We start from the raw sequence: 27,835 nt of genomic DNA, 5'->3' as shown, positions 1-27,835 counted from the left end.
ACTAGAACTCTTTTCAGAGTAGCAGCCGTGTTAGTCTGTATTCGCAAAAAGAAAAGGAGTACTTGTGGCACCTTAGAGACTAACAAATTTATTAGAGCATAAGCTTTCGTGAGCTACAGCTCACTTCATCGGATGCATTTGGTGGAAAAAACAGAGGAGAGATTTATATACACACACACAGAGAACATGAAACAATGGGTTTATCATACACACTGTAAGGAGAGTGATCACTTAAGATAAGCCATCACCAACAGCGGGGGGGGGGGGGGGGGGGGGGAGGAGGAGGAAAACCTTTCATGGTGACAAGCAGGTAGGCTAATTCCAGCAGTTAACAAGAATATCAGAGGAACAGTGGGGGGTGGGGTGGGAGGGAGAAATACCATGGGGAAATAGTTTTACTTTGTGTAATGACTCATCCATTCCCAGTCTCTATTCAAGCCTAAGTTAATTGTATCCAGTTTGCAAATTAATTCCAATTCAGCAGTCTCTCGTTGGAGTCTGTTTTTGAAGCTTTTTTGTTGAAGTATAGCCACTCTTAGGTCTGTGATCGAGTGACCAGAGAGATTGAAGTGTTCTCCAACTGGTTTTTGAATGTTATAATTCTTGACGTCTGATTTGTGTCCATTCATTCTTTTACGTAGAGACTGTCCAGTTTGGCCAATGTACATGGCAGAGGGGCATTGCTGGCACATGATGGCATATATCACATTGGTAGATGCGCAGGTGAACGAGCCTCTGATAGTGTGGCTGATGTGATTAGGCCCTATGATGGTATCCCCTGAATAGATATGTGGACAGAGTTGGCAACGGGCTTTGTTGCAAGGATAGGTTCCTGGGTTAGTGGTTCTGTTGTGTGGTGTGTGGTTGCTGGTGAGTATTTGCTTCAGACTGGGGGGCTGTCTGTAAGCAAGGACTGGTCTGTCTCCCAAGATCTGAGAGAGCGATGGCTCGTCCTTCAGGATAGGTTGTAGATCCTTGATGATGCGTTGGAGAGGTTTTAGTTGGGGGCTGAAGGTGATGGCTAGTGGTGTTCTGTTGTTTTCTTTGTTGGGCCTGTCCTGTAGTAGGTGACTTCTGGGTACTCTTCTGGCTCTGTCAATCTGTTTCTTCACTTCAGCAGGTGGGTATTGTAGTTGTAGGAATGCATGATAGAGATCTTGTAGGTGTTTGTCTCTGTCTGAGGGGTTGGAGCAAATGCGGTTATATCGTAGCGCTTGACTGTAGACAATGGATCGAGTGGTATGATCTGGATGAAAGCTAGAGGCATGTAGGTAGGAATAGCGGTCAGTAGGTTTCCGATATAGGGTGGTGTTTATGTGACCATCGCTTATTTGCACCGTAGTGTCCAGGAAGTGGATCTCTTGTGTGGACTGGTCCAGGCTGAGGTTGATGGTGGGATGGAAATTGTTGAAATCATGGTGGAATTCCTCAAGAGCTTCTTTTCCATGGGTCCAGATGATGAAGATGTCATCAATGTAGCGCAAGTAGAGTAGGGGCATTAGGGGACGAGAGCTGAGGAAGCGTTGTTCTAAGTCAGCCATAAAAATGTTGGCATACTGTGGGGCCATGCGGGTACCCATTGCAGTGCCGCTGATTTGAAGGTATACATTGTCACCAAATGTGAAATAGTTATGGGTCAGGACAAAGTCACAAAGTTCTGCCACCAGGTTAGTCGTGACAGTATCGGGGATACTGTTCCTGACGGCTTGTAGTCCATCTTTGTGTGGAATGTTGGTGTAGAGGGCTTCTACATCCATAGTGGCTAGGATGGTGTTTTTAGGAAGATCACCAATGGACTGTAGTTTCCTCAGGAAATCGGTGGTGTCTCGAAGATAGCTGGGAGTGCTGGTAACGAAGGGCCTGAGGAGGGAGTCTACATAGCCAGACAATCCTGCTGTCAGGGTGCCAATGCCTGAGATGATGGGGCGTCCAGGATTTCCAGGTTTATGGATCTTGGGTAGCAGATAGAATACCCCAGGTCGGGGCTCCAGGGGTGTGTCCGTGCGGATTTGTTCTTGTGCTTTTTCAGGGAGTTTCTTGAGCAAATGCTGTAGTTTCTTTTGGTAACTCTCAGTGGGATCAGAGGGTAATGGCTTGTAGAAAGTGGTGCTGGAGAGCTGCCTAGTAGCCTCTTGTTCATACTCCGACCTATTCATGATGACGACAGCACCTCCTTTGTCAGCCTTTTTGATTATGATGTCAGAGTTGTTTCTGAGGCTGTGGATGGCACTGTGTTCTGCATGGCTGAGGTTATGGGGTAAGCGATGCTGCTTTTCCACAATTTCAGCTCGTGCACGTCAGCGGAAGCAGTCTATGTAGAAATCCAGGCTGCTGTTTCGACCTTCAGGAGGAGTCCACCCAGAATCCTTCTTTTTGTAGTGTTGGCAGGACAGGCCCAACAAAGAAAACAACAGAACGCCACTAGCCATCACCTTCAGCCCCCAACTAAAACCTCTCCAACGCATCATCAAGGATCTACAACCTATCCTGAAGGACGAGCCATCGCTCTCTCAGATCTTGGGAGACAGACCAGTCCTTGCTTACAGACAGCCCCCCAATCTGAAGCAAATACTCACCAGCAACCACACACCACACAACAGAACCACTAACCCAGGAACCTATCCTTGCAACAAAGCCCGTTGCCAACTCTGTCCACATATCTATTCAGGGGATACCATCATAGGGCCTAATCACATCAGCCACACTATCAGAGGCTCGTTCACCTGCACATCTACCAATGTGATATATGCCATCATGTGCCAGCAATGCCCCTCTGCCATGTACATTGGCCAAACTGGACAGTCTCTACGTAAAAGAATGAATGGACACAAATCAGACGTCAAGAATTATAACATTCAAAAACCAGTTGGAGAACACTTCAATCTCTCTGGTCACTCGATCACAGACCTAAGAGTGGCTATACTTCAACAAAAAAGCTTCAAAAACAGACTCCAACGAGAGACTGCTGAATTGGAATTAATTTGCAAACTGGATACAATTAACTTAGGCTTGAATAGAGACTGGGAATGGATGAGTCATTACACAAAGTAAAACTATTTCCCCATGGTATTTCTCCCTCCCACCCCACCCCCCACTGTTCCTCTGATATTCTTGTTAACTGCTGGAATTAGCCTACCTGCTTGTCACCATGAAAGGTTTTCCTCCTTCCCCCCCCTGCTGTTGGTGATGGCTTATCTTAAGTGATCACTCTCCTTACAGTGTGTATGATAAACCCATTGTTTCATGTTCTCTGTGTGTGTGTATATAAATCTCTCCTCTGTTTTTTCCACCAAATGCATCCGATGAAGTGAGCTGTAGCTCACGAAAGCTTATGCTCTAATAAATTTGTTAGTCTCTAAGGTGCCACAAGTACTCCTTTTCTTTTAACTAGAACTCTGAGCTGCAGAAACTCTACAACCTGCCTAAACAACATTTTGGGTGAGAAATTACTATGTGTAATCTGTTTCTTTAGCGTATTAAGATTAGTTTTGTGTTTTATTTTATTTGCTCAGTAATCTGCTTTGTTCTGTTTGCTGTTCCTTATAATCACTTTAAATTTACCTTTTGTAGTTAATAAACTTATTTCTTGTTTATAACATAACCCAGTTTGTGCAATTCATATGGGGGGGGAGGAGGAAGAAGCTTGCATATCTCTTTCCACACTGAGGGAGAGAGTGAATATTTATGAGCTTGCGCTGCACAGATCTTTCTATACAGTGCAAGACAATATTATTTTGGGTTTATACCCTAAAGGAAGTGTGCATGTGAGGGCTAGGCAATCCCCGAGCTGATTTCTCCCACATAGAGCTGATCTCAATGTCCCTTTGCAGCTGGGTGTGCCCCTACCTCTATGTGTGCTGAAGAAGGCTTGAGGGCCTGGCACAGCGGAACAGGGTAAGGCAACCCACGCTGGTGGAACGGGAGAAACCAGTGGGACCGCAGCACATCAGGTGGCATCCTGGATAGGCGGGTTCAACCCATCACACAGTGGGACAGATCATAGCCCCATGGAGTGTCTCTTGTCATTATGCAGTCAGGTAGAGCTTTGGGACAGGGATCATTTGTATCATTTCCTGTTTGTATACTTCCCAGCAAAATGAAGTGCCAATCCTAATTAGGCCATTTGGACACTACCACATTTTAAATAAATAATTATGATGATTCCTACACCTCTGAGTTAGAAGACTTTATCTTCTAACACACAGCCAAAAGTAAGAATTATGGACTATAATCATGCAGCTGTCTTTCATAGACAAACACAGACTAAATGTGATCAATAACAACTTGTTCCCTAGTCTTTTTTAGTCTTCAGATTATTGCTGGTTCTCAGATTACTTTACCATGGGATGTGCCAGCTATTGCACTTTCAGAGCTTTTCAAGACCAACACGAATGTTTCAATTCTAAATTACAATTTTAGGCTATTCCCACTACAAAGTGGGTTCTGCATCCACATGATCGTTTTGTAAGAAACCTGATGCGTCTGTACATCTTTTCCAAGCATCATGATAGGAATGGGGAGCATCAAAGGTCATTCATTCATAAGCACAAAGTAATCTTGTAATTGTATATAACCTTTTGGGATGTCATGGCCAACGATTTTCTACACTTACAGAATTTACTTCCCTAGTGGCTACAGGGAGGTCGCAGCAAGCAGTTCATGTGTTACTCCCTCCTTTGTTGAAACCTGAAACCAGACCTTTTCCCCAAGCTACCAGTAAACTTTGTGAATGATTGAAATGAAAGCAAGTTCTTGCAAAAAGGCAGAAACATCACTCATAAAAGAACTGGTTACTCTGCATAGCTGAAACAAAAAAAAAAACAAAAAAACCCCCAAGCCCTCAGCATCTCTGTAGGGTCTGATCCCAGATCACTGAAGTCACTGGCATAATTTTTCATGAATCTAATAAAGCAAAATCAGCCATATAATAGAGATGCAAAACCCCAAAGATGTACACAGTCTACAACTTCCATAAAGCAATGAAACACTAGACCTCATCACTTGGGGTCAGATCATGCATTCTTTGAAAACCAAAATGACCTTGCAAAGTTTTACGCCAATCCCTCCTGTTGTATTTCCATGCCTTTTGTTCTTTTAATCTCAAACCCTACTAAAAATATCATAGGTGTTTATACAGCACTTATCACTGTAGTATCTGCCCTCTGTCCATGAGGAAACTGCAGCCCTAACTTCACCAATATGCAAATAATGCACAACAAGGTGAACAACCTTCTGGTCTATCTGTATAGAAAGTGACCAAACTGGTAATGGGGTAACATTGGCATAATGACTTTTTAACTACAATAATGAAAATTATCCCTTGACGATCACTGAGTTAGAATAATAAACGTTTATTGCATCACTACATGAGTCTTATCTTAATTTGGGTTTGTTGGTGTTATAGTGACTTCATTAAATCCCACTTTAATATCTAACATAAGGTCAGAAGAACATAAAAGGAAATACTCACATACTCAGTGGTTTATTTAAAGCACATAATTGAAAACAAACTTTGAGCACTGCCTTCTTTAAACAGAACTATAAAATGCCAGCAATAACAACTATATAATTTAATTGTTCTTATCTGCAATAAATACAATGGTAAAGAAAACCACACTGAAGTTCCTTACTTCTACATTTCATCTCAATTATAACTAAGGCTGCATGTCTGTCACGGAGGTCACTGAAGTCATGGATTCCGTGACTTTCTGTGATCTCGGTGACTTCTGCAACGGCTTCTGCTGGCTCCCTGGGCCAGCAGCAGCAACAGTTTGGGTGTGTGGGAGGCGACTCAGGGCTGGGGCAAGGGGTTGGGGTACAGGGCGGCACTTACCTGGTGCGGGACTCCCTGGCTTGTTCCTGCAGCTCCTAGTGGCCAGAGGGTTCCACACGCTGCCTGTGGTTCCCAATCAATGGGAGATGCAGAGCTGGCGCTTGTGGTGGGAGCAGTGTGCAGAGCTCCCCTGACCGCACCTCCCCTAGGAGCTGCAGGGACATGCCAGTCGGAGCCAGGTAGGGAGCCTCCCAGCCCCGCCAACCCTCCCTCTCCCCAGCACCAGCAGGGATCCTGGACCACACACACACACCCAGAACCCACGGTGCCCTGCCCCAAGTTTTAGTTAGGGATATATAGGAAACGTAATGGACAAATCACAGGCCGTGAATTTTTGTTTACTGCCCTGTGACCTGTCCATGACTTTTACTAAAAATACCTGTGACTAAAACGTAGCCTTAATTATAACAAAACTCATTTACAATTAAAGTGTAGGTGATATGCAAAATTAGTAGTAAATTAGATGCACAGTATGTTAAGAAACGTATGTACTGAATTTAGGTATTTGCTTTCAATATTGAAAAATAGTATTTTAGATTCCAATCCTGCAATTTGCATTGGACAGGTAGACTACGGCTCCTGTCAGAGACCTGTTAACCAAAGTGGGTTCCACAAAGGCACAACATTCCACCTGCACACTGTGAATTGCAGGATCAGAGTCTTAGCTACATTGGCAATGAACTGAGGCACACAGGAAATAATTCATAGTTATTTCCATCTAGGTCTTTTTAGAACACTTATCACCATGATAGCAAGCACCTAATGGAAAACAATTTACAAAAAATTATTCACTTCTGGTAAAAGCACCTATGTGATTTAAGAGTCAAAGCCCCACTTTCAAAAGTGGCTTAGGCACACAGGAGCCTAACTCTCATTGAAAGCCATTGGAAATTAGGCTTCTAAATTACTTTTGAAAATAGGACGATGGCTCCTGTTTTAGGTGTTTTTGAAAATTTGACCCTAAACTTCAACCTCAAGTTTTGAAAAGGATTATAAATGGAATTTTACAAAAGAAAAAGTCCTATAATACTCCCTCTAATTTACAAATTAATTTTTGATTCAGCAATCTTTGCTTTCCACTTTCTATGACCTATCAGAAAGTTTCTCCCACTTTCCCAAAGAGATGATTTTGTTTCTACTAATGTTACCAAATGGCAGCACCAATAACCACCAAAAAAAATAAAATGGCAATAATTTCAAAGTGAGTGATGATCAGAACAGATTAGAAATAATCCAATTAATCATAATGAAAAAAAAATCAACTGGTGCAAAATGACTGCTAGCATTTAATTTTTTTTACTTAGGATTCTCTATTTTTTCCAATAGTCCTGTATTTTCCAGAAGAATCATCACAGGTTTACTAGGGAAACAGTTTTAAATAACATTTATCAAACTTAAATTCACCTAACACCAACAAGTAGAAAAGTTTATCAGAACAAGCAGCTGAAAGTCACATAAACTTTGTTATTTTTATCCAGTTTCCATGTTTCCTGTCATCCCTGAGCGCTTAAACGATTGAATGTTTTTGGTAAAAATATTTAATCTTCATACCTTTAGATCTCTACAACTGGAGTTAGCATCATGCTTAAATTTTGAAATATTTAAACTCTTAAAAGACAGTTACATACTGCAATATTTTTTGTCTTTTAAAAATATATTTTGAGGACATTTTCTCACAATCTGATATTAATACATTTTGGCAGTTTCAAGCTGATATATCCCCAGAATTCAGAATCTAAAATTATGTGTTCTGGGGACAGGGGGTTGAAAAAATAAAATATTATGATTTGGTTTTAAAACACTTTAGACACAAAACCAAGCACTAAAAGTCTCCTTCGAAAAATACCTCCAAAAATCCCTACAGCAATCTGGAAAAAGAGATTTGATTAAAGGGGCACCAGCAAATGAGAGAGAGAAAAAAAATCACACTTCTGCCTGAAAGAGTTTTTCTTTAAACTACTTTTTCTACAAGTAATATTTAAAACTGTTATGAGAGAGAAATGTGAGAAATTTTTTTCTCACTTATTTATTTTGTGCATTTGACCACATTGGTGTACAGTTATTTTCATTATTTTACCTTTGTATTCATTATGCCCCGACCCTGCAAATACAGGTACATATACTGAACATTACTGATGCAAGTTGTCCCACTGAGATCAATGGGAATACTCGTGAGAGTAAAGTTAAGTGTGGGCACAAGTTTTTGTGGGATCGGGCACTTAAAGTCCCATCGACTTCAACTGACAAGTGGATCCCTATGCAAGATTGGGGCCAGAATCAGTTTCCCACTCCTGTGTATTTTCCTTCCCATAACCATAGGTGTGGAAACTAATGGTGTGGGATGGGGGTGAGGGGGTGCTGCAGAATCCCCAGATTTGACACAGGGTTCCAGCTGCCAGCCCTGCGCCTGGGGTCCTGGCTGCCAGCCCTAGCCCCCTTGCCCCGTCTGCACTCCCTCCCCCCCCCCACCGAGACATGGCCCTGCTCCAGGCCCCAGCTCTGGGGGATGGCGCAAGTAAAAAGTTTGGGGACCACTGCTTTTCAGTTTCGCTGACTTTCAACACCCCCACTATAAAAAGTGTTCCAGCACCACTACCCACAGCACAAGAGAAAAAAAAGATATATATATATATATATATAATTTTTTAATACAGGACAATTGTACTATAAACCGTTAAAATTAGCAGGGGGAAATTAGGGGCAGATGCTTTATCTAGAACTACCTTTAACTCATTTTCACAAACTGACTAGACTGCAAGTTGACGGTGTCCTTCTAATTTTTGCTCCTGTTGTTATAGCTGAAGAGAAAGAATATCAGCTCATAATCCTGATAATTTTACTAATTTCATGATTTTAACAACACTAAAGCAATTGCAGATTCTAAAATTCAAAACCCTCTAGATCCCCACAATGAAATCCTGACCCCCATTGAACTCAATGGCAAAACTCCCATTAACTTCAGTGGGGCGAGTATTTCATCCCACCTATTCAAAAATTCACACCTTGTGATCCCATACACAGGCGAGGGAAATATAAGTCCAGACCACCCCTTCCTGTAGAAAAGTCCAGAGCAGGTGTAAAATAGAGGACAACTGAGATTTCTTTGCAAACTTTCCAGCAGTAGGGGCTGGGACAGGATTTCTTCCCATTTTCCTGCAGAATAAGCTGGGGCCCAGAGATCCACTGCTATCCTGGTTCCCCTGCCATTTGCCCATGTCCTATGAAGGGAGGTTTCACGCATGGAGGGGACCAGCCCAAAGACTAATTCTCCTCTGTCTTTCACAAAGATTCCCTGCCAGAGGAAAAGGTGTACATTAGTAACAGTCATCCACACAACCTCACCCCGCTAGGCTTCCTCTCTGTGCACCTACCCCAGACTTTGTGGTGGGCTTTCAGGGGCATCCAGGGCGAGGAGAAACAGGAAAATCCACCCACAAAGGAATCCCAAGGTAATGTAATCGTCTAGTACAGGGGTGGCCAAACCCTAGCTCATGAGCTGAATGCAGCTCTTTTACAGTTAAAGTGCAGCTCGCAGAGCCTCCCCCACCCCTCCCCATTCTCCACCTACCAGACTGGAGTGAGGGGATCTCAGGACCTCTGCCTTGCAGCGGGGTGGTGGAGTAGGGTATTCAGTCCAATGGGGTGCACCTGGCCAGGCTCGGGGCTTCAGCAGGAGTGGGGCTGAAGCACTGAGCCCTGGCAGGCAACCAGGCTCTCAAAATTGTGTTGTCATATGCAGCTCGGAGGGTCAGTAAGTTTGGCTACCCCTGGTATAGTATGTCTCCTCTCATTTGTCTAAGACCTATCACATCTGATAAACTTAATTTTTTATTTACACACACTGCCTTCACAGCAAACCTCAGATGTAGCCCATGTCAGTAGGTGAAAACATGATTGCACAGCAGCAACAGCATTTCCGTATGTCCCATAAGAGTCCATATACAGCTCAAACTCCCACAGACTCTGACAGAACTTTTGCCTGCATCAGGATTGCTTCCCTGGGCTGATAGGTAGGTTAATGACCACCCAGCAGACACATTTTTCAGTTAACTACAGATAACAATGTTGAGTATTTCACTCCAAGGCTGTTCTTCTCTCCACTTCACTTGTTAAAGAAAACTGGAGAAAGTGGAGAGGTGAGAGTTTCCTAAATGGAATCACAAGCTCTGTAGACCTCTGCCCTCTTAAATACCTCTATGAAGCAGTCTTTTCCCACACACAAAAAACTTTTCAAAAACAGTATCAAACTGACTTTGATGCCTGCCAAAATTATTTAAGAATGTTAACTGATGAAAACGCCTCTTTCAAATATCCCTGGTGGGGGTGCAGCTGTGATAGGGATAACAAGTTTGGAATATTACAGAGGAGTTCAGTGCTCACATTGTCACAAAATGTAATAACAATGCATTACTCATCATAGTTGTATTACATGAGACTCATAAGACAGCAGCTTAACTGTGCTCTAAGCATTCATGACTTCATTTCCATATTTTTATATGTATTTCACCCACTGAAATCTGCATAAATGAAGACATTATTAGCATGAGAAAGGAATGCTATCATCTTCTACTTCTATCCCATACGCTCTCCCCACCTAGCCCATTTTAATCACCTTTCCAGCCTTCTTGCTTTTTGTCCAGTTCTTTATCTCCTGCTGTTAGATAAGACGCTACTACTTTCTGTCAGCTGGTTCAGGCTGATTGTGACCATGTAAATCACATGTATGCCTTATTTCAAACATACAAGCCAATTGCCTGTTTCTCTGTAAGCTTTCAAAGAATGTGGAAGTAACAGTTATGATCTAATTTTACCAGAACAGTTCCCTTCTAGCACTTTACATTAAATATGAACCCAATGCCAGATGACAGACACTAATAACCCCAGTGACTGGAGTTAACACCACTTTTCTTTACCCTGCAGCAAACAAAGACCCTGATCATGCAAACCTGACAGAGCATAGTGCTCTCTCCCAGGAGGTCCCACTTATCCCAGTGACGCTACTAACAGTAGCAAGTGTTGCCAGGATCATGCTGTATTTAGATATCTGAATATTTGTGTTAAGAAAAGATGTCATTACACACACTTTGGTACTTACATAGCCTGTTTCACATAAAAGAATACAAATATTAGTGATAGGCTGCAGGCAAAATGTTGCTCATGATGGGCCTGTGAAGACAACAGGAGTTGCGCAGGATCACACCCATGATAAAGACAACATAGTGGAATTTGGGGAGGAGATTAGTCATTGCATTATTGATGCACTGTATGTACCATAATTACAAAGAGTAATTCCATAATAAATAAGAAACTGAGGAGAAAGTGCTCTTCTTTTCTATGGGGATTGTCTCTCAAGTTATTTAAAATACTGTGTTGTAAAACAAAACAGTAACAATTTAGGACTTGCATCCAGTTGTCAATTCACTGTATAATTTAAAGCCACTGTACCTACTAGCATAATAAATAAATTACTGTGACTACATACTAGATTAGTTAAGCCTAAAAGACAAAAAAGAAAACTTTCAATACTTATTTTGGTGACACTGTGTGCCAATGAATATCCTTAGTTACACCAAAGCAACCCCACTGAAATTAACTGTGTTATACAGCTGTAACTGACTGTTTTTGTAGGAGTCATTTTCTAAGGATGTAAACAAAAGGCAAAAATTTTGGTTGCTGGTGCAAATGGGCGATGCTCCACTAACTTCAGTAGAAAATATGACCCAAAATCTAAAGGAGATTTACCAGCCAACTTTCCCAGTATTTAAAAAGAAACAATCAAATATGTTTTATCTTGCTGTTTAAAAAAAAAATAGCAAACCCCCAACTCTTATGTACAGTGCACCCATTAATTTTACTTTTGACTCTTCCTATGTATAACTAATTATAGAAGTAAGTCTAAACATTCAATGTAAATCAATCAATGAGAGCTGTGCATTCTTGGCATATTTAAAAATCAGGTCACTTATTAACTCTATGCATCCACATCTGAAAGTTTTAGCCTAAATAGCTAACTATGCCCAGGGATTATATTTTGCCCTCAACCTCTATATGATTTTTCCTGTGATTCAAAATATCACTGGCTCAATACACCTCAACATACTATTCATGTCAGTCTACAGCACATAGCTCTGATACATTTTTGTGGCTCCTCTCCTGAAATTTCACAAATAAGCCACTGCCCCGGGAAATTAAAAGTTATATACAGCATGTTGCTGCCTATACCAGTATGCTGGTCCAATAAACAAAGTTCTCATACATTATTATCCCCTGCCAAGTTTTCTTACCTGAGACTGACACTTTCATAAGCGCCTCCAGGGGTCTGTTATTGTCCAGATCTCGACTGAGTTTGAGTTCCCCAGTGGCAGAGTCCAAGAGTAGCAGGTTCAACTCGTTGCCCTGAACAAAAGTGTAGGCCAGGCTGTCGGACACATCAGGGTCATAGGCTGGGATCTTGCCAATCACCCCAGAGGGGAAGCTGTTAGACTTGTTGGTCACATAGTTGTTGAAGAGGATCTGGAAGTCCTGCAGCACAGGTGGGTTGTCATTCTGATCCAACAGGCGAATGTGCACGGTGGCTCGACTCACAAGAGGGGCTGAGGTGGCCTGCACCACAATCACATACTCTGTCCGGCTCTCATAATCCAGATCCATCAGGGCTGTGAGATCACCGTTGAGCAGGTCAAGCTGGAAGACCTCAGGGATGTTACCCTCCACAATCTGGTACATGATTTGTGCATTTGTCCCTTCGTCTGGATCGGCCGCACTGATCCGTGCCACGATGGAGCCCACTGGGCTGTTCTCCTCCACAAAGATGTCAAACTCATCCTGTTCAAAGACAGGCGGGTTGTCATTGATGTCCAGCACGGTGACCTGGATATCCACAGAGGCTTTGAGAGGTGGACTGCCTCTGTCCATGGCAAAGGCCCGCAGGCTGTAGACAGCCACATTCTCACGATCTAGCTTGCGCAGCGTGCGTATCACTCCAGAAGTGGGCTCAATGTAAAAGTCTCCATCGCCATCATCACCACCCTGGAAGGTGTAAAGGAGGCGGCCATTGAGGCCTGAGTCACGGTCGTTGGCAGACAGCTGAAGGACACTGGTGGAGAGTGGCACATCTTCAAAGACGGAGCCCTGGTAACGGTCACGCAGGAAGTGGGGGGCATTGTCATTGGCATCCAGGATAAGGATCTCCACGTAGGTGGTGTCAGATTTCTGAGGGATCCCATTGTCACGAGCTGTAATGGCCAAAGTGTAAGAGGCTTGGTCCTCGTAGTCTAGCTCCATCAGGGTAGTGATAGTGCCCATGTCCGGGTCAATGCGGAATTGAGGAATGTTATCTTCCAAAATGTATGTGATCCTGGCATTTTCCCCTGTGTCTTCATCGGTGGCGCTGATGGTCACAATAGAGGTGCCAATGGGCTTGTCCTCACTGACGCTCACTGTGTAATGGGAGCTCTGGAAGACCGGGCGGTGTGTGTTGGCATCGGTGACATTGATGAAGACCTGGACAGTGTCAAAGAGCGTACCATCTGACGCAGTAACTGTCAGCACGTACTGCCGCTCCTGCTTGTAATCCAGGGGCAAGGCCAGGGTGATCAGTCCACCCCCACTCTGGCTGGTGATGGCAAAGCGGTTCCTAGTGTTGCCACTGGTGATCTGGTAGGTTACTACACTGTTAATGTCCCTGTCTACTGCTATCAGGGTCAGGACACTGCTGCCCACTGCCGCATCCTCGTTCAGCCTGAGCTGATAGACCTTCTCTGTGAAAGTCGGGTTGTTATCATTGACATCCAGGACCGTGATGGCTACACTGGCTGAGGAAGTCATGACAGGCACTCCATGGTCCCTAGCCTCTACCCCAAAGTGATAGTTCTCCACAGTCTCTCGGTCCAGCTCAGCTGACACTGTAATCCATCCAGTGCTGTTATTGATCTGGAATGGGAACCCAGTGTCCCCACCTGGGGACACCACGCCAGGAGATGGGGACAAGTCTATAAGTTTGTACTCCAGACGGGCATTGTCTCCAGAATCAGCATCCACTGCCTGAATGTGCAGCACCGAGTAGCCCAACGGCACGTTCTCCAGCACTGTGGCCTGGAAGGGGGTGCTGACAAAGATAGGGGCATTGTCATTCACATCCACCACTTGCACCGATACCATTCCACTAGAGTTAATCAGAGGGGGCCTCCCCCCATCTTGGGCTTTGATTCTCAGTGTGTACTCACGGATGGTCTCATAGTCCAGAGGATTGATCAGGTCGATGGCACCAGAGAAAGAGTGGATATAGAACTGGCCTTTGAGGTTGCCACTCACAATGCTGTAGTGCACCTGGGCATTGTTACCCTGGTCCCGGTCAGTTGCTTGCACCTGCAGCACTTGGCTGTTCACCGGGGCATCCTCTGGCACCTGTACCAAGTAGCGCTTCTCACTGAATTGTGGGTAGTTGTCATTCTCATCCTCCACAGTGATGTGCACTGTAGCTGTGGCACTACGGGGACCTGGTTCCTTTCCTTGGTCATTGGCTTCTACCACCAGGTGATACTCAGAGACCTCCTCACGATCCACAGGGGCACGGGTCCTCACTACTCCAGAGCGTGGGTCGATCTCAAAGACGCCATCCCGGGCACCTGGCTCCAGCAGGCGGTAAAGCATGTTGGCGTTGGCCGGAGCGTCCCCATCCGTGGCACGGATCGTCAGCACCTCGTAACCCACTTCCATGTTCTCCCGGATGGTCTCCCGGTACACGGGCTGCTCGAACACCGGCCCGTGGTCATTGGTGTCACTCACAGTCACAGTCAAGTAGGTGGTGGCTGAGCGGCGGCGGGGGGAGCCCTGGTCGGTTGCAGTCACCTTCAGCACGTGGGTGTCCTTGGTCTCCCGGTCCAGGCTGCGGGTGGTAAGCACGCTGCCCGTCTCCGGGTCGATGGAGAAATAGTCATTGGAGCGCTCGTCGAAGAGCGCCTCCATGGAGTACACCAGCCGGCCGGCCTCCCCCTCGTCCGGGTCGTGGGCCCGCAGGGCGATCACCCGGGTACCCGCAGGCTCGTTCTCGGGGATGGAGACCTGGTAGCTGGGCAGCTGGAACTGCGGAGGGCTGTTGGCACTTCTCCTCCTCCGAGCCCCCGGGAGAGACGGATCCCCGCCGCCCCGCTCCTCCGTCCGCAATCCCCGGGGCCCCAGCACCAGGCGGGGCGCTTCCCCCTGCCCTGCACCCAGCGCCCCTCTCTCCTCTCCCCTCGCACCCACGGGCTCCCGTTCCCCCCCAGGCCCCTCCTCCCCCCCAGCCCCTGCCCCGGCGGACGGGGCGCGCTCCTGCCCCAGCAGCAGGAGGATCTCCCCCCCTGTCCTCCTCAAGGCACAGACCAGCTGCAGAGGGGACTCCCCGGCGGGCTGCAGGCAGCAGCGAGCCCTCCCCCCTGCCTCCTGCTCGCCGCGGCCCCGGGGGCGGTGATCCGGGCACCTGCAGGCAGGGAAGCTGGTCAGGGCCATGAGGGCAGAGCGCAGGTCCCCGGCGGGCCCTGGGGCCGGGTGCCGGCTGCCTGCGGGGAAGCAGAGCGGGGCTGGGAGCTGCCCAGGGGAGAGCCGGGCGGCGAGCCGGGGCCGCGCCTGGGCCCCGCGGTAGCGGCGGGGGCAGCCCGGGCTGCGCACATAGACGGCCAGGCGGAGCGCGAGCAGCGCCCCGGAGCGCCGGGCGGCGATGCGCACGTGCAGAGGCAGCGGGTTGCGCTCCAGCCGCGCGCAGCCCGGGGGGCTCGCCGGGCAGCCCCCGCCGGCCGCCCCGCTCCGCCTCAGCTGCCCCGCGGCCGTCACCTCCACCGCCTCCCGCACGCGGCGGGCCGTCAGCGCCTCGTCCACGCTGTACAGCCAGCCTGGCCCCAGGGAGACATCCAGCAGCAGGTCCCCGGCGCGCCCGGCGCCGCAGGAGAGGTGCAGCTCCCAGCCCCCGGCGGGCACCAGCCGGCAGAGCAGAGCCAGCCACCAGAGCCAGGCGGCGGCGGGCACCGGCAGCATCTCCGAGTCTTAGGCGGCAGCAGCGATCCCAGCCAAAGGGCTCCTGCAAAATCCATCCACCCCCCTGGGCGGCTCATCCGCCCTCAGCCATGAGCAGCGGGGCCGGGGGACCCTGGCCTCGTCCTCCTCTGCCAGGCGGGGCCGCTCCCTCAGAGCCCCGCGGCGGGGAACATCGCTCGGGACCCGGCGGGAGAATTCCAACTTTTCCACCGTAAAGTTTAAAGTGAGTTCAAAATGGCTCCTCTCCTCCTCCCCCTGCTGCTCCCGGCAGGGCGATTAGCATAAACCTGCCGCTTCAAAAACAATCGCACTCCTGCTGCCTGGCCGCCGCTCCCCGCCCGCAGCTCCCGGGGACCCGCTCCCCGCCCGCGGGACCCGCCTCCAGAAAGTGAATCGAGCAGGGGCCGGTGTAAACCCTCGCGGTGGCCGCGGCGACTCGGGGATCAGCGCTCGCCTCGCTCTCCAAGAGGCACGATCCCCTGCGAACGCATCCCCTTCAGCCCGCTCCCACGCCGGCGCGGGGCTTCCCCTTTCCAGCTACTGCCCCTGGCTCTTGCCGCCGGGGCTGCTCCGCACGGGCAGCGGGTGTCCGTCCTGCGGAGCGGCTCCGAGAAACTTAGTTGGCGTTAACAAAAGGCCATCGATCTGGTGGGGGGCCGCGGAGTGACACCCGGCAGGCTCGCCTGGCTGGTGCCGCGGCGTTTGCTTGCGTCCGGCAGCCGCAACATGTGCGTTGAAAACCCTGGGGAAGTGGCCCAGAGATCAACTCGCAGCGATTTCCTGCTGCTGCTGCTTCTCTCTGCCTCCCCCCACCCTTGTATTGTTCCCGGAGAGCGATTGAAAGGTGCAGGGTGTTACTATCTCTATGGAGACCACGGGTCTCTAAAGCTGCCTCGGGGGAGAGAAGGCTGCAACCAGTGCCCGGGGCGGAGTTTCCTCCCTTTGCATTCAGTGCCGCTGCAACCTGCAGGGTGCAGGCGTGGCCGGAGCGGGTGCAAAAGATATAATGAGCCTGTGAGAGAGCAGCCGGTGGCGCTGGATGACTCTTCTGCGGCTTGTGGGGGTGCAGAGCTCTCTGCTGGCCCCGGGACACAAATACAGAGATCAGAGAGAGCCGGGCTGCTGGCACGCCCCGTGTGCTGCTGACATTGGCTGTGCACGTGCGGGCTCCTAGTCTCCAGAAGCCAGGTGCAGCTCCCTCAGAGCATGGAGCTGTGCGAGCAACCGCGGCCTCACCTGCCTTCCAGCTGAACTCCAGTTGCCATCGCATGCACTACAACAACTTCCCTGCAGCATGCCCATAAGCAATGTGCCTTGCTTTGGCGGGTTTTTTTTGGGCTGCAGGAAGCTAGTCGTTTTTTGTGCAGACCCCAATCGGAGAGCACAAGGAAAAAAATGAGAAGGACAATTCTTGGAAATGTGCAGCTCAGGGTTTGCTCCCCGATCCTGGTCATCATAAGGGCATTAGGGTGCCTGCACTGACCTGTCCCCCATCTATGGCATCTGTGAATATGAAAACATTTATTAAGTTTTGTATGCTATGAGGGTGGGGGGGGGATGTTACTTCCAAATCAGTGTTCCCTTCTCCTTCATCTTTTTATTGTGTGGGAGACCTTCCCCACCTAGCCTATTGTGTAGGGGACAGCTATAATGAGGGGGATTGTCCATCAAAGAGTTGTGACCACATCACCCTTTGTATGGGCTGGGCTGCATTGGGACATCTTGCTACATCCTCTAGGGATTGTAGGTAGTGATGGACAAAACAATCCCTTCACTGCTGGAGTAATTGGAGCTAAACTTCTCCAAGTGTTCACTGCAACAGCTAGAACAACTCCATTCTACAGGATGTGGGTTTGGTGATCAGTAAAGGGTATGCAGGGGTGGCGGGTATCAAAGGGCAGGGCAGGCTAAGCTGCCCCTACCCCAGGCTGTGGCTCTACCCATGTTCTACCCTGAGGCCCTGCCCCTCTCCCCTGAAGCAGGCAGGGGCTCAGCTCCAGCCAGCAGCCTGGAGCTCAGGCCTGCCAGCAGCCGGTGCTCAGGCCAGAGGCTTGGTCCAGCACTGGGGCTAGCCTGTGACTCGGCCAGGCCAATGGCTCGGGGTGGCTGGGGCAGGGCTCCTCTGGCCACTGGGGGAATGAGGCCTCGGGGTTCCCACTGTGTGTGTGGGGGGGTGCTGTGGTCAGAAGGGAGAGGGCTGGTGGGTTAGCCTCCCTGAAGGTTAGCCCCTTTAGCTTTCATCTAAAGCAGTTCTGAACCAATGTCACAGTTGGATGGTAAAGCGCATTATGTCCCTAGAGGTGTCATCTTCAGCTGAAGAATAAAACAAAGTTCCAGAACACCCTAAATATAATTTACTCCCAAAAAGATGTAAAGTATCTTTTATTGTAAATAAGAATCCAGGCCCTAAGAGAATAAGCAGATAATCTAGAAAACATGATGTGTTCTGAACAAATGGAGTTTAATAAACATGCACTGGTACATGAAGAAAATGAGATATATTTGTTGGTCAGACAGTAATGTATTTGGTTTCTGTGGTCCAATATTTGCCAAGTGTTAGACCACAACTCCTTGGTTTTGTGGTTCACCAGTGTATCATAATCATTCTGCAACATCTCTCTAAGTTATCCACTAGCTTGCTACAATTCTGTTTCTCCCAATGTTATACTTAGCTTGGAAGTTATTTGCAATCTTTGCTGTACAAGACTTTGTGCACTTGCGGGGCCAGATGTGCCCTTTCACTAGCAATCACTACTAACTACCCTTGCTAGGATAAGAAATAACACTGTTACAGAAGATTCAAGAAAGATGACTGCAATGGTTTGGACACCTGTCAAGAATGGACCCAGAAAAGGTTCCATACATGGCAATACATGCCAGCATGGAAGGAACTGGAAGTAGAAGACCAAGGATGCATTGGATAGACACCGTAAAGAATAACAGAGAACAAAAAAAATTTAAAGATGAACAAAGCCATGAAGCTAGGACAAAACAGAAAGTGGTGGAAATATTTAATTCAGCCCCATCATCACTGTTGAGCTGACAGACAGGAATCAGAAAAGAAGATAGTATCACACCGTATACATTGGCACATTGTCCATTTACTATTTAGCTAGTAGGTCTAATGTTGCATGCAAGAGTATCACTTTCTTAGTATGATATAATAAATGCATTGCAAATGTTTAAGATAAATAGATGCTGTATAAATTTATCCATAGTAATCCTCTGAATTAGGAATTTGTCCTAATTCCCAGGCATAAAGCTAAGGTAAAATTGAGTTAAGATTAAAAGGACATATCAGTAATTTAGGGGAAAAGGAGATATTTATAAAAACATGAACTATTTAGAAGCTCGACATTTAGTTGAGATATTATCAGTAACTTAAGGGTGACTAATACAGGGTGGCTTGCCCCTTTTAAGGGACTGAGGCTGGGCCCAACCAACCCTGATTACTGAAGGGACTGCTCCAGCCCACTTGTGTCATTAACGGGCCTGATGGAGGGCAGCTGATTCCCCTATAAAGCGCAACATGAAGCCGCAGTGAGGGGAATCCTGGAGGCTGTGGCAATGACTGAGGTAAGGCTCTTGCAGGAAAGCCCCTAAGACCAGGAGAGTTGCCCTAGCTAAAAGGACTTGGGAATAGTCTGCTAAGGTAGGAGGGAGCCAGAGCCAGGACTTCAGCCGAGTAAAGTCTGGGAGTGACTGTTGCATTTAGGACCTAGCTCTAGGAAAGAGAGCTGGGGACTAGAGCCCTGCATGGGACTAATTTTAATTCTGCTCCTGCTGTTATGGTAATGGGGCCCTGTGGGATCCTGGACTTGCTGTGGGGCTCTACACTAGGCCTGTGCAGGGCTCTTCTGGGCACTCCCTATTTAAGGGGAGGGAGACACTGAATGGGGCTTGGGCTTAGAGGGACAAACTCTTGCTTGGAGAGAGACTTCAAATTAGGACTGAGACCTATGAGAAAGGGCTGGAGACTTCCTATCTAAGGGGGAGAGAGCCAGCCAATTGGGGTTGGGGGATGGAGAGCCAGTGTGTAAGGATTAAATAAATTGGACCCTAGGTAGGGAATATTTTAATTACTTGGGGAGAGTGAGTCATTAAGGGCCCTGAAGAGGGGAACAGAGACAGGGTGCTGCAAAGAGCTCTCTGGCCATGGTGGGGAGGAGACAGAGGTGCTCAGGCTGCAAGAGGCCAACCCTATTAGTTGTATTGTTATATGTTACTGTATCTCCAAAACAAATGCGGACGGTAGGTCGGAAGCCAGGCATGGACATGCAGAGTTAAAGGCACCCAAACTATTCCCTCTTATGACACCATGAAATAATCGTGATTGCCATCTTGCTGTCTTTGTGGCCCAAAACAAGGCTAAGATACTTTTTGGACGAGAGATTGGCTTCCCTCTCTTCTTCCCCCATGAAATTCAATGGGCCTGCTTGTGTGGGTAAGCTGAGCAAAATTTATTTTTAGCCATCTCTAGCCAAAAACACTTTTGGGAAGGCTTGTTCCACTAGCCTCCTGGAAAGATTTGTATATAATGTGTGCTCTGATGTAGAGATCACAATGTGTCCCATCATCTCATGTTGACCTGCTAATGCTGTGTTCCTTACTGTGCAAACTTTTAAATAAAATGTTTAAACGCACACTCTGGAACATCTATTAAAGACCTGATTCTTGTAGCAATAGGTATCTATATATGAAGTAGTGTTACAAAATTAGATCAGTTTGCTGGGTGTTATGTTAGGCAAAGCAAAGTCACATTTTAATATAATTATTTCACTAATGAAGATGACAGTTCTATGTGATTCTGATGTATGCCTTAATTTGTGTTAAATACTTTTTTCACTGTTGGTTTTTCTGGCTGTTCCTGATCCCTGCTGCAGCAGTGGCCTCTAGTGGCCAAGAAGGAAGTTTGTTTCTCATATAGCCAGCACCATACGAGCATCATACAGACCTTTCAGCATTTGAAACTGTTTGTGTGACACAAGCCATCAAAATGTGTATAACCAATGGCAAAAATGTGAAAAACTTGTTTTGTACACCATGCCATACATAACTGATGTTTTTAACTATAAAAACTGCTTGTTAAGGATACTTTCTCTCTGTGAAAGTTAAATGAACTGTTTAAGGTATTTGAAACTCTGAAAACTTGAACACGAAAAGGCGGTGTTCAGGAAAAGCTGTTCCTGTCAGTCTCACCAATGGACTAATAGAGGACATGGTAGACTATCTCCATGAAGAATTAGATTCTCACAGCTGCTATTAACATTGGAAGCATATTATTTCAGGGGGAAGAAAGCAATTGTAAACATCTGTGACAAACAGAAAACGTCAATGGTTTTAGTTATGAAAGATGTTTAGATTCATGCAGTTTTACCCAAAAACTTTCTAGCCCTCCTTGGAATTTAGGGGCATACTTACATTTTCAGATCTTCAGGTGAAACCAATCAGCCCTTCAAGAATAACAGGAAGGGGATTAGTTGAAAACATCTTAAACTTTCCCATCACCAAGCTTGAGGCCTGACTTACAACACAAAAGTCAAGCAACTTGCAGTGATGGTAAAAATCTAGACAGATTACTTTTATGACACTGAGTGTGAACAAAAGCCAAACTGTCAGCCAATACTGAAAAATATGATCTCTGAATTTCCTTGCTATGGAGGTTAACGTCTATACCTTTTTAAAATATAGGGTATTGTTGTTAAACAATCAATCCTCTGCTCTACCTCTTCTGACAGAGAGCCAGAGTTCAGAATCTTTCATTGGTTTAACCAAATCCACAAAAACATTTTTCATTCCATCTTGTTACATGAAAACTAGTGTCCACAACTCCTAGAAAGCAAAGATGGTGTAGGAACAATTAAGTGATAAGTACTTAATTACAAAAGCATCCTAGACTCAATTCTTGTTTGTGTAAGTGGCCGGCTGTATCCTCATGCTTAGCAGCTCCACTTAATTTTGGCCTGTTCCATCTGACCTTCCACTGTATTTTCATTAGTTACATAACCCATAGTGTCAGTCCCCAAATCCTCTCACTGTACTGTGGCTTTGCAACTACATTGTTTTTATAACTTGTCCTATAATTATACTAGGATAAAACACCTCAACTGTTGGAGCAAAAGTACAAATAAATCTTATGTTCTCAGCAGTAAGGATGAGGCATTGGCTTGCCAAGAGCCCGTTGAAGATTTATCACTGAGTATTTATTTTGCTTTTCATGATCATATAATATTTGAGATTATTTAGATACAAAATGGATTTATCTCTAGAACCACTGTTGCTAGTTCTGAAAAAATACTTTCTCAAGCACAGGCTTATAGGGTCACTGTTGCACTAACAATCACACTTCTGTCTGAAATATTTTTACCTTTTACAAGTGGCACTTAAAGCAGAGATTAAAGAAATTACACTTCTTGTATACAAAGTTGGAAAAAAATCTCCGCTAAAGTGCTTTGCTGTACTGATATCTGTGCAAGGGAAATGTAACTTTTTAAGAAAGTGCATAAATGCTTTACTGAATTAGGATCATTCTCAGATGCATCACCTCCACTAGCAGGGAGCCCTGCACCAGTTTGGACTCCCATCATCTTGTATGGGGCTCCGTAGCAATGTAGCAGTCCATGCTAGTGGATCCTGATACAGGGTTGGAGGCTGTTTGTCCATTGCCCCTGCTGCTTGTTTGAGTTTTTCATACAGTAGGAAAGGGGGTGGGGAAAACTCCAAAAAGCAGCGGTAGACTTGGTAGTAGGTATAAGAAAATGAGAGATGTAATTTCAGTTGTTCTTTAATTTACTAGATTTCAACCAATGTTGTAGATGGTTCATTTTGTTAACAATGTTAAACCAGTGGAAAATCAGGTGGCAGTGACTTTTCAAATATCATGTAAAAATGGATGACATTTGTATTCTTTCAAAACTTTTTGACACTCTCTCCTAATATTTATTTTTCTTTTTTTTGAGGGGGAAGGGCAGAAGAAGGTAGGGAAGAATTATCCCAGAATCTAGCTATCTGTTCAACAATTTAAAATACACAATGAATATATTTCATAAAATACACTAATGATCTAACAATAATATTTTCTGAAAAGAATAACAACCTCTAATGGACCAGCCTCTAAGCATACTCTCTCTTTCAACCAGCCACTTGACAGAAAAGAGGAACGGTATAGCATACTTAAAAAAATTAATGAATCTGGGCTTAGGCAGATCAAGAAGGCAAACGAGTGCCAGAGCTAAGGACCCTCTTTTGGAAAGTTTGCTGTCCAAGTTCAGTAGCTCTTACTTCACCCAAGACTTTAGAAGAATGGCAAATCATTTTAACCCCCCCTCCCATTTTTTTTAACAGCTATGGTTTCATATAAACTAAACACACTACTAGGGAAAATACAGACGTATGACAAATAATTTGCTCATATGATGGCCTAACAATCTAGGCCCAGATCCTCAGTGATATCTAGAAGTTTAACTCCCTTTGAAATCTTTGAGGATCTGGGACCTAAGGTAAGTCTTTATCCAGTGTGATGTTACTGAATGTTCTTCTAGATGCCTGTGAACACCCAATCTACTGTTCCACCCTGAAAACAGACCACTACGCTACTGGGTTTTTCAGAATTCTAACTCATGACAGCAGACGTATGGGAGGGACTGGCTATCACATGCAGACACATGTGCACTGGTGGTGTCCCTGCTGCCAAAGCTAGAACAGTACTCTGGTAAAGTGCGAAGTGAGGAACGGAGAAGAGAGAGAGAAGCTGAGCTGAGCTCAGACATTGACAAGATGGGGCTTGGGCTACATTGTTGGCACTCCAAACTTATCTCAATAAATAGATTTGTGGCAACATAAGTGTGCTTAATCCATGGGACCTGAACTATATTCTTGCCTAGGTAGCTAGCAACAGCACCACCCCGTTAAGATTCAGCACATTTTTGTTGGGGGGGGGGGGAACATGCAGCGTGGTTTTTAGAGAATCACAGTCCTAACTGCTCAAAGACACAGTAAAAAGTAAAGCGTGAATGGGCAGAGCTGTATTACTCATGCTGTTCAGCTATGCTTATTTTAGGAATGAAAGAACCAGTTCAGGCTTCACAAGAAGCAACCTGAACTTTCACCTATCCCAGGTACCAAACTCGTATTTGGAAATGGTTCAGAAAAGTCCCGGCCCCCCTGCTACTGCCTACCTCAATTGTTCTAAAGCCAAGAAGAGGCTTCCCAAATGTTGGCATCTTTATTTTTAGGAACTTGGCTGAGGCCTTTTAACTGCATAGTATCTTAGTTTATGAATTAAAAAAAAAACCCCACTTCTGACTCTTCAACAGTCAATTTGACTTATTCAGTCAAAGTGCTGCTTCTTTTAAAATCCTGGGTGGGGATGAGAGCTAGTTGTTTCCTAACTTGTTTATTTCTTTATACCTACTGTGCTCCAATTAGAATTTACCCTCAGGAGCACTTCTCCACCCTACACTAACATTACCTGTTTATTTTCCACACTCTAAACATACAAGCCCTAATTTTCTCTTTCAAAGATGAGCAGAAAATTCAGCAAGTACAAACCTGTAAAAAGCTAGATAAATAAAAAGCAGTCCTCAAGAACAGACATTACACGATAGCCAAGAGCAATTACTATCTCAGTAGAGCATAACACTCCTTTCAACAGGAAATGCAATGTTTTTTCTGCAGGCACCAATACATTATTTGTTTAATCCTCCAGCCGTATCATGCTGAAATAATACATCAGCACTGGATATTAATGACACTAGAAATGAAGAATAAAGTTTAAAGTTAAATCAAGCAGCTTAGAAAGCCCAGATCTCATGTACAGGTCTGGTGGGGGGAAGTAGAAGGAAAGAACACAGGAAGGGGGGCTAATTTTCTTTTATTGTCGGGGCTGTTTAACAGTCTGGACTGGAAAACAATCCTTTTGAAGTTACTCTTCGTATTTCTCTGGAAAAATTGTGTCAAAACTTTTGTAAAGGGACTGCTCCGTGCACAAGAAACACGCTCTACTTGCACTACTGCAGGCTGAGAATGTGCTGCTTTATTCAACTATGTGACAAGTGCTGTGTGGTGGAAATACCTACCAGCTAAACAGGAAGGAGGGAGAGAAAGACCATGGCTACAAAGTATACTACTCTGAGTGACCCAGCTGACCCCTTGATGACCACTTCAGTACAAAAGCAAGAATGTCAAGCTCCTGGAGATCCTCCTCCACATTGCTCTCACACTCTTCCCCCATGAAATCTCTGATCTTAAGGCCAAATGGTGTCTCAGGTGTCTCTCCATAAAACCTGAGTAAAGAGGCTTTTTATAAGGGACCCAGGAGCAGTTAATGAAAGGAATGCTGTCTTTGCCAGTCCACTGAAACAGAGGTGTGACACAGGAGTGATGCTAAGAGAGCCTAATTATTTGCTGGCCTCAGTCATATGAATGGGGGTTGAGGGATTAATTTATGAGAAAAAAGGGTAAGAGAGAAATATGTTATAAAGAGGATCATTTGTTCTCAATGTCCACAGAAGATAGGACAAGAAGTAATGGGCTTTATCTGCAGCAAGGGAGATATAGGTTAGATATTAGGAAAAACTTTCTAACTAGAAGAGTAGTTAAGCTCTGGTATAGGCTTCCAAGGGAGAGCATGAAGTTCCCATCGTTGGAAGCTTTTAAGAACAAGTTGGACAAACGTCTGTCAGGGCTGATGTAGGTTTACTTGGTCCCAGGGTGATCAGATGTCCCAATTTTATAGGGACAGTCCCAATATTTGGGGCTTTTTCTTATATAGGTGCCTATTCCCCTCCACCCCGTCCTGATTTTTCACATGTGCTATCCGGTCACCCTACTTGCTCCTGCCAAAGTGCAGTGTAAGAGACAAATCTGGGACAGGAGCAGGGCAGGGCATGGCAACAATCTACAAACATGAAGTGCATAACCACCAAGGAGGGGTTGAGAGCCCAAGCTCCAGCCTGAACCACAGTATCACAGCAATGTCTACACAGCTACTTTTTAGCAAGCTAGCGTGGGTCCCACTATCACAAGTCTGTAGACTTCCCAGGCGGGTGGCTCACTCTGAGATTCAGTGTATACATACACAGAGAGGCTACTGTAGTCCTGTTGCTGTAGCAGCTTTTGCAAAACAACCTGTCCTACAGGTAAGAGAGAAAGACTTCAGTGAGAGTAGGCTGTGGTCCTGAGTGCACCTTCTGAATGATTTCAGGCTGGAAGATTAAAGGTGGCAATTCAGCATTGTCCTGGTACTACTGAACAGTGAGAAGAAATGATTGATTATAAATTTGCAACTGGAACTGCTTTATTTCTAGACTATATTAACCTGATCTTGGTCCTCTCACACGGTATTCTTGGACTGTCCAACAATACATTTAGCATGACTGCACTTTAGAGAAAAGCAGGCTAGAGAGCTTCAAGCAGCTGTTTGTAAATCACGGTCTGAGAAATAGACTATGGAGACAAAGAACTAAACCCAGGTTCAGGTTAAGGAAGAATGAAAACACAGGAATATTAAACCAGTTAACCTGTCATTTTTGCAGGAATCCAATTGATCCCAAGTCTTAAAGTGGTTCAGGCTATTGAAGAAGGTGGAGTGTATCAGTAATGAAACATTTTCAAGACTAGGGATCAGTTGATCTTGACCAGAAATAATAGTTTAAACTCAAATATTTAGAAATTAGAGACTGAAGGTACCAAAGGAGTTTGGTGAAATGGAATTGGATGGTCTTATTTGACATTTCTTGGCAGTGACAGCAAAAAGGCCACAGTTACGAGCTTGGAATAAACAGATCAGCTTTTCATCAGTAAGTTTATTTTATGCACTGCACATAGTATGTTTACTTTATCCCCCCTTCCTAAACTTTGTTTAATAGATGGAGTATGACTGTGAATTTCCTCCTCACTACCAAATAATTGTAATGGAAACAAATATTGCACCACATTTGCCTCCTCACATTTGAGAGGCTTAGAAAAAGCTCTTTTCCATGAATGACTTAATTCATTTTAAATTCCTGTCTTCTTCTAGTTCACATATTTTTGAATATTCATAATCATATCCTGGGCTTTGCAGACACCTCTCAAAAATCCATGTTTTCATCTGTGTGAAAAAAATATTGTTTTAAAAGAAATTGCACAAAATTATAATAATAATATAAACATGTAGCTAAGCTTAGGTCACCTCCATCAGCACAAGATTTCTATGATAGCTGTGATGTCACCAGCAAAGTCCTGATAGGGAATCACAATGGGTAGGAGCCTGCAAGTCTGGCTATCAGGCCTGGGGGAAATTTATGTTCTGATTACATGTCAATCATGTACTGGCTGCATCCTTGGCACTGTCTTTGGAGCACTCGGCACATACTGTATGAACTGGGTTTCAGTTCACATGACCTGATGCCGTTGCATTTTCAAAGTACAGTATTTGAAGGGCATCTTTAAATCTGTGCTGTAGACTTTTCTTCTCACTGACCAGTCACCCTGCATCAGGGCAAAAGGCTTGTGACATATTCCACTGAGGGGGCAGCTGACATACCCGTCTGACAAACTGTGTTAAGTGGCTGAGGCTGAGCACATATTTGCCAGCCAGGTAGCCCCAGCTGCCAGACTTCTGGAGGGATCACTCAATATTGGTTTATAAAAAGAGATGGAGTAATCCTCCCACTTCAGTTCATTTAGTTGTCATCACTGTCTTACTTGTCAGCATCAGACTCTGAGGTAGAGGTTAGGTAGTATAATTAGCATTATATAGGTAATTATAATCTGGGAAGGTCTCCAAATGCTCCTTATAAATAAGGGTTAATCAACACTAGATGCACTAAAGGGCCTTTTGTACGCAAAGTTCTTCTCAGTGCTGAAGTAAGGGGTGGAGGATGTGCAACTTGTAGGTCAAGTGCAGAGGAGAATTTGTTTCTCCCGGTTTGGTCCCAGGTAATTTTTTGCATTGTATAGTATTCCTAGAAACATCCTATTATCTTGAGATGTTCTAGCCTGGAAGCT

General features: G+C 45.5%; 1 protein-coding gene across 1 annotated transcript in view; it reads right to left on the bottom strand.

The window, feature by feature from the left end:
- Positions 1-19,546, bottom strand: part of CELSR1 (cadherin EGF LAG seven-pass G-type receptor 1) — a 292,313-nt gene extending 272,767 nt beyond the window's left edge. The window contains 1 exon segment of the mRNA XM_043507789.1: positions 12,118-19,546. Coding sequence (XP_043363724.1) covers positions 12,118-15,844 — 3,727 coding nt within the window. The 5' untranslated portion in view covers positions 15,845-19,546.
- Positions 19,547-27,835: the final 8,289 nt, after the last annotated feature.

The sequence above is a fragment of the Dermochelys coriacea genome, chromosome 1, assembly GCF_009764565.3.
Source record: "Dermochelys coriacea isolate rDerCor1 chromosome 1, rDerCor1.pri.v4, whole genome shotgun sequence".
NCBI classification, from domain to species: domain Eukaryota; kingdom Metazoa; phylum Chordata; order Testudines; family Dermochelyidae; genus Dermochelys; species Dermochelys coriacea.
Note: the sequence above shows the minus strand (reverse complement) of the source record. Positions and strands in the feature narration are given on the sequence as shown.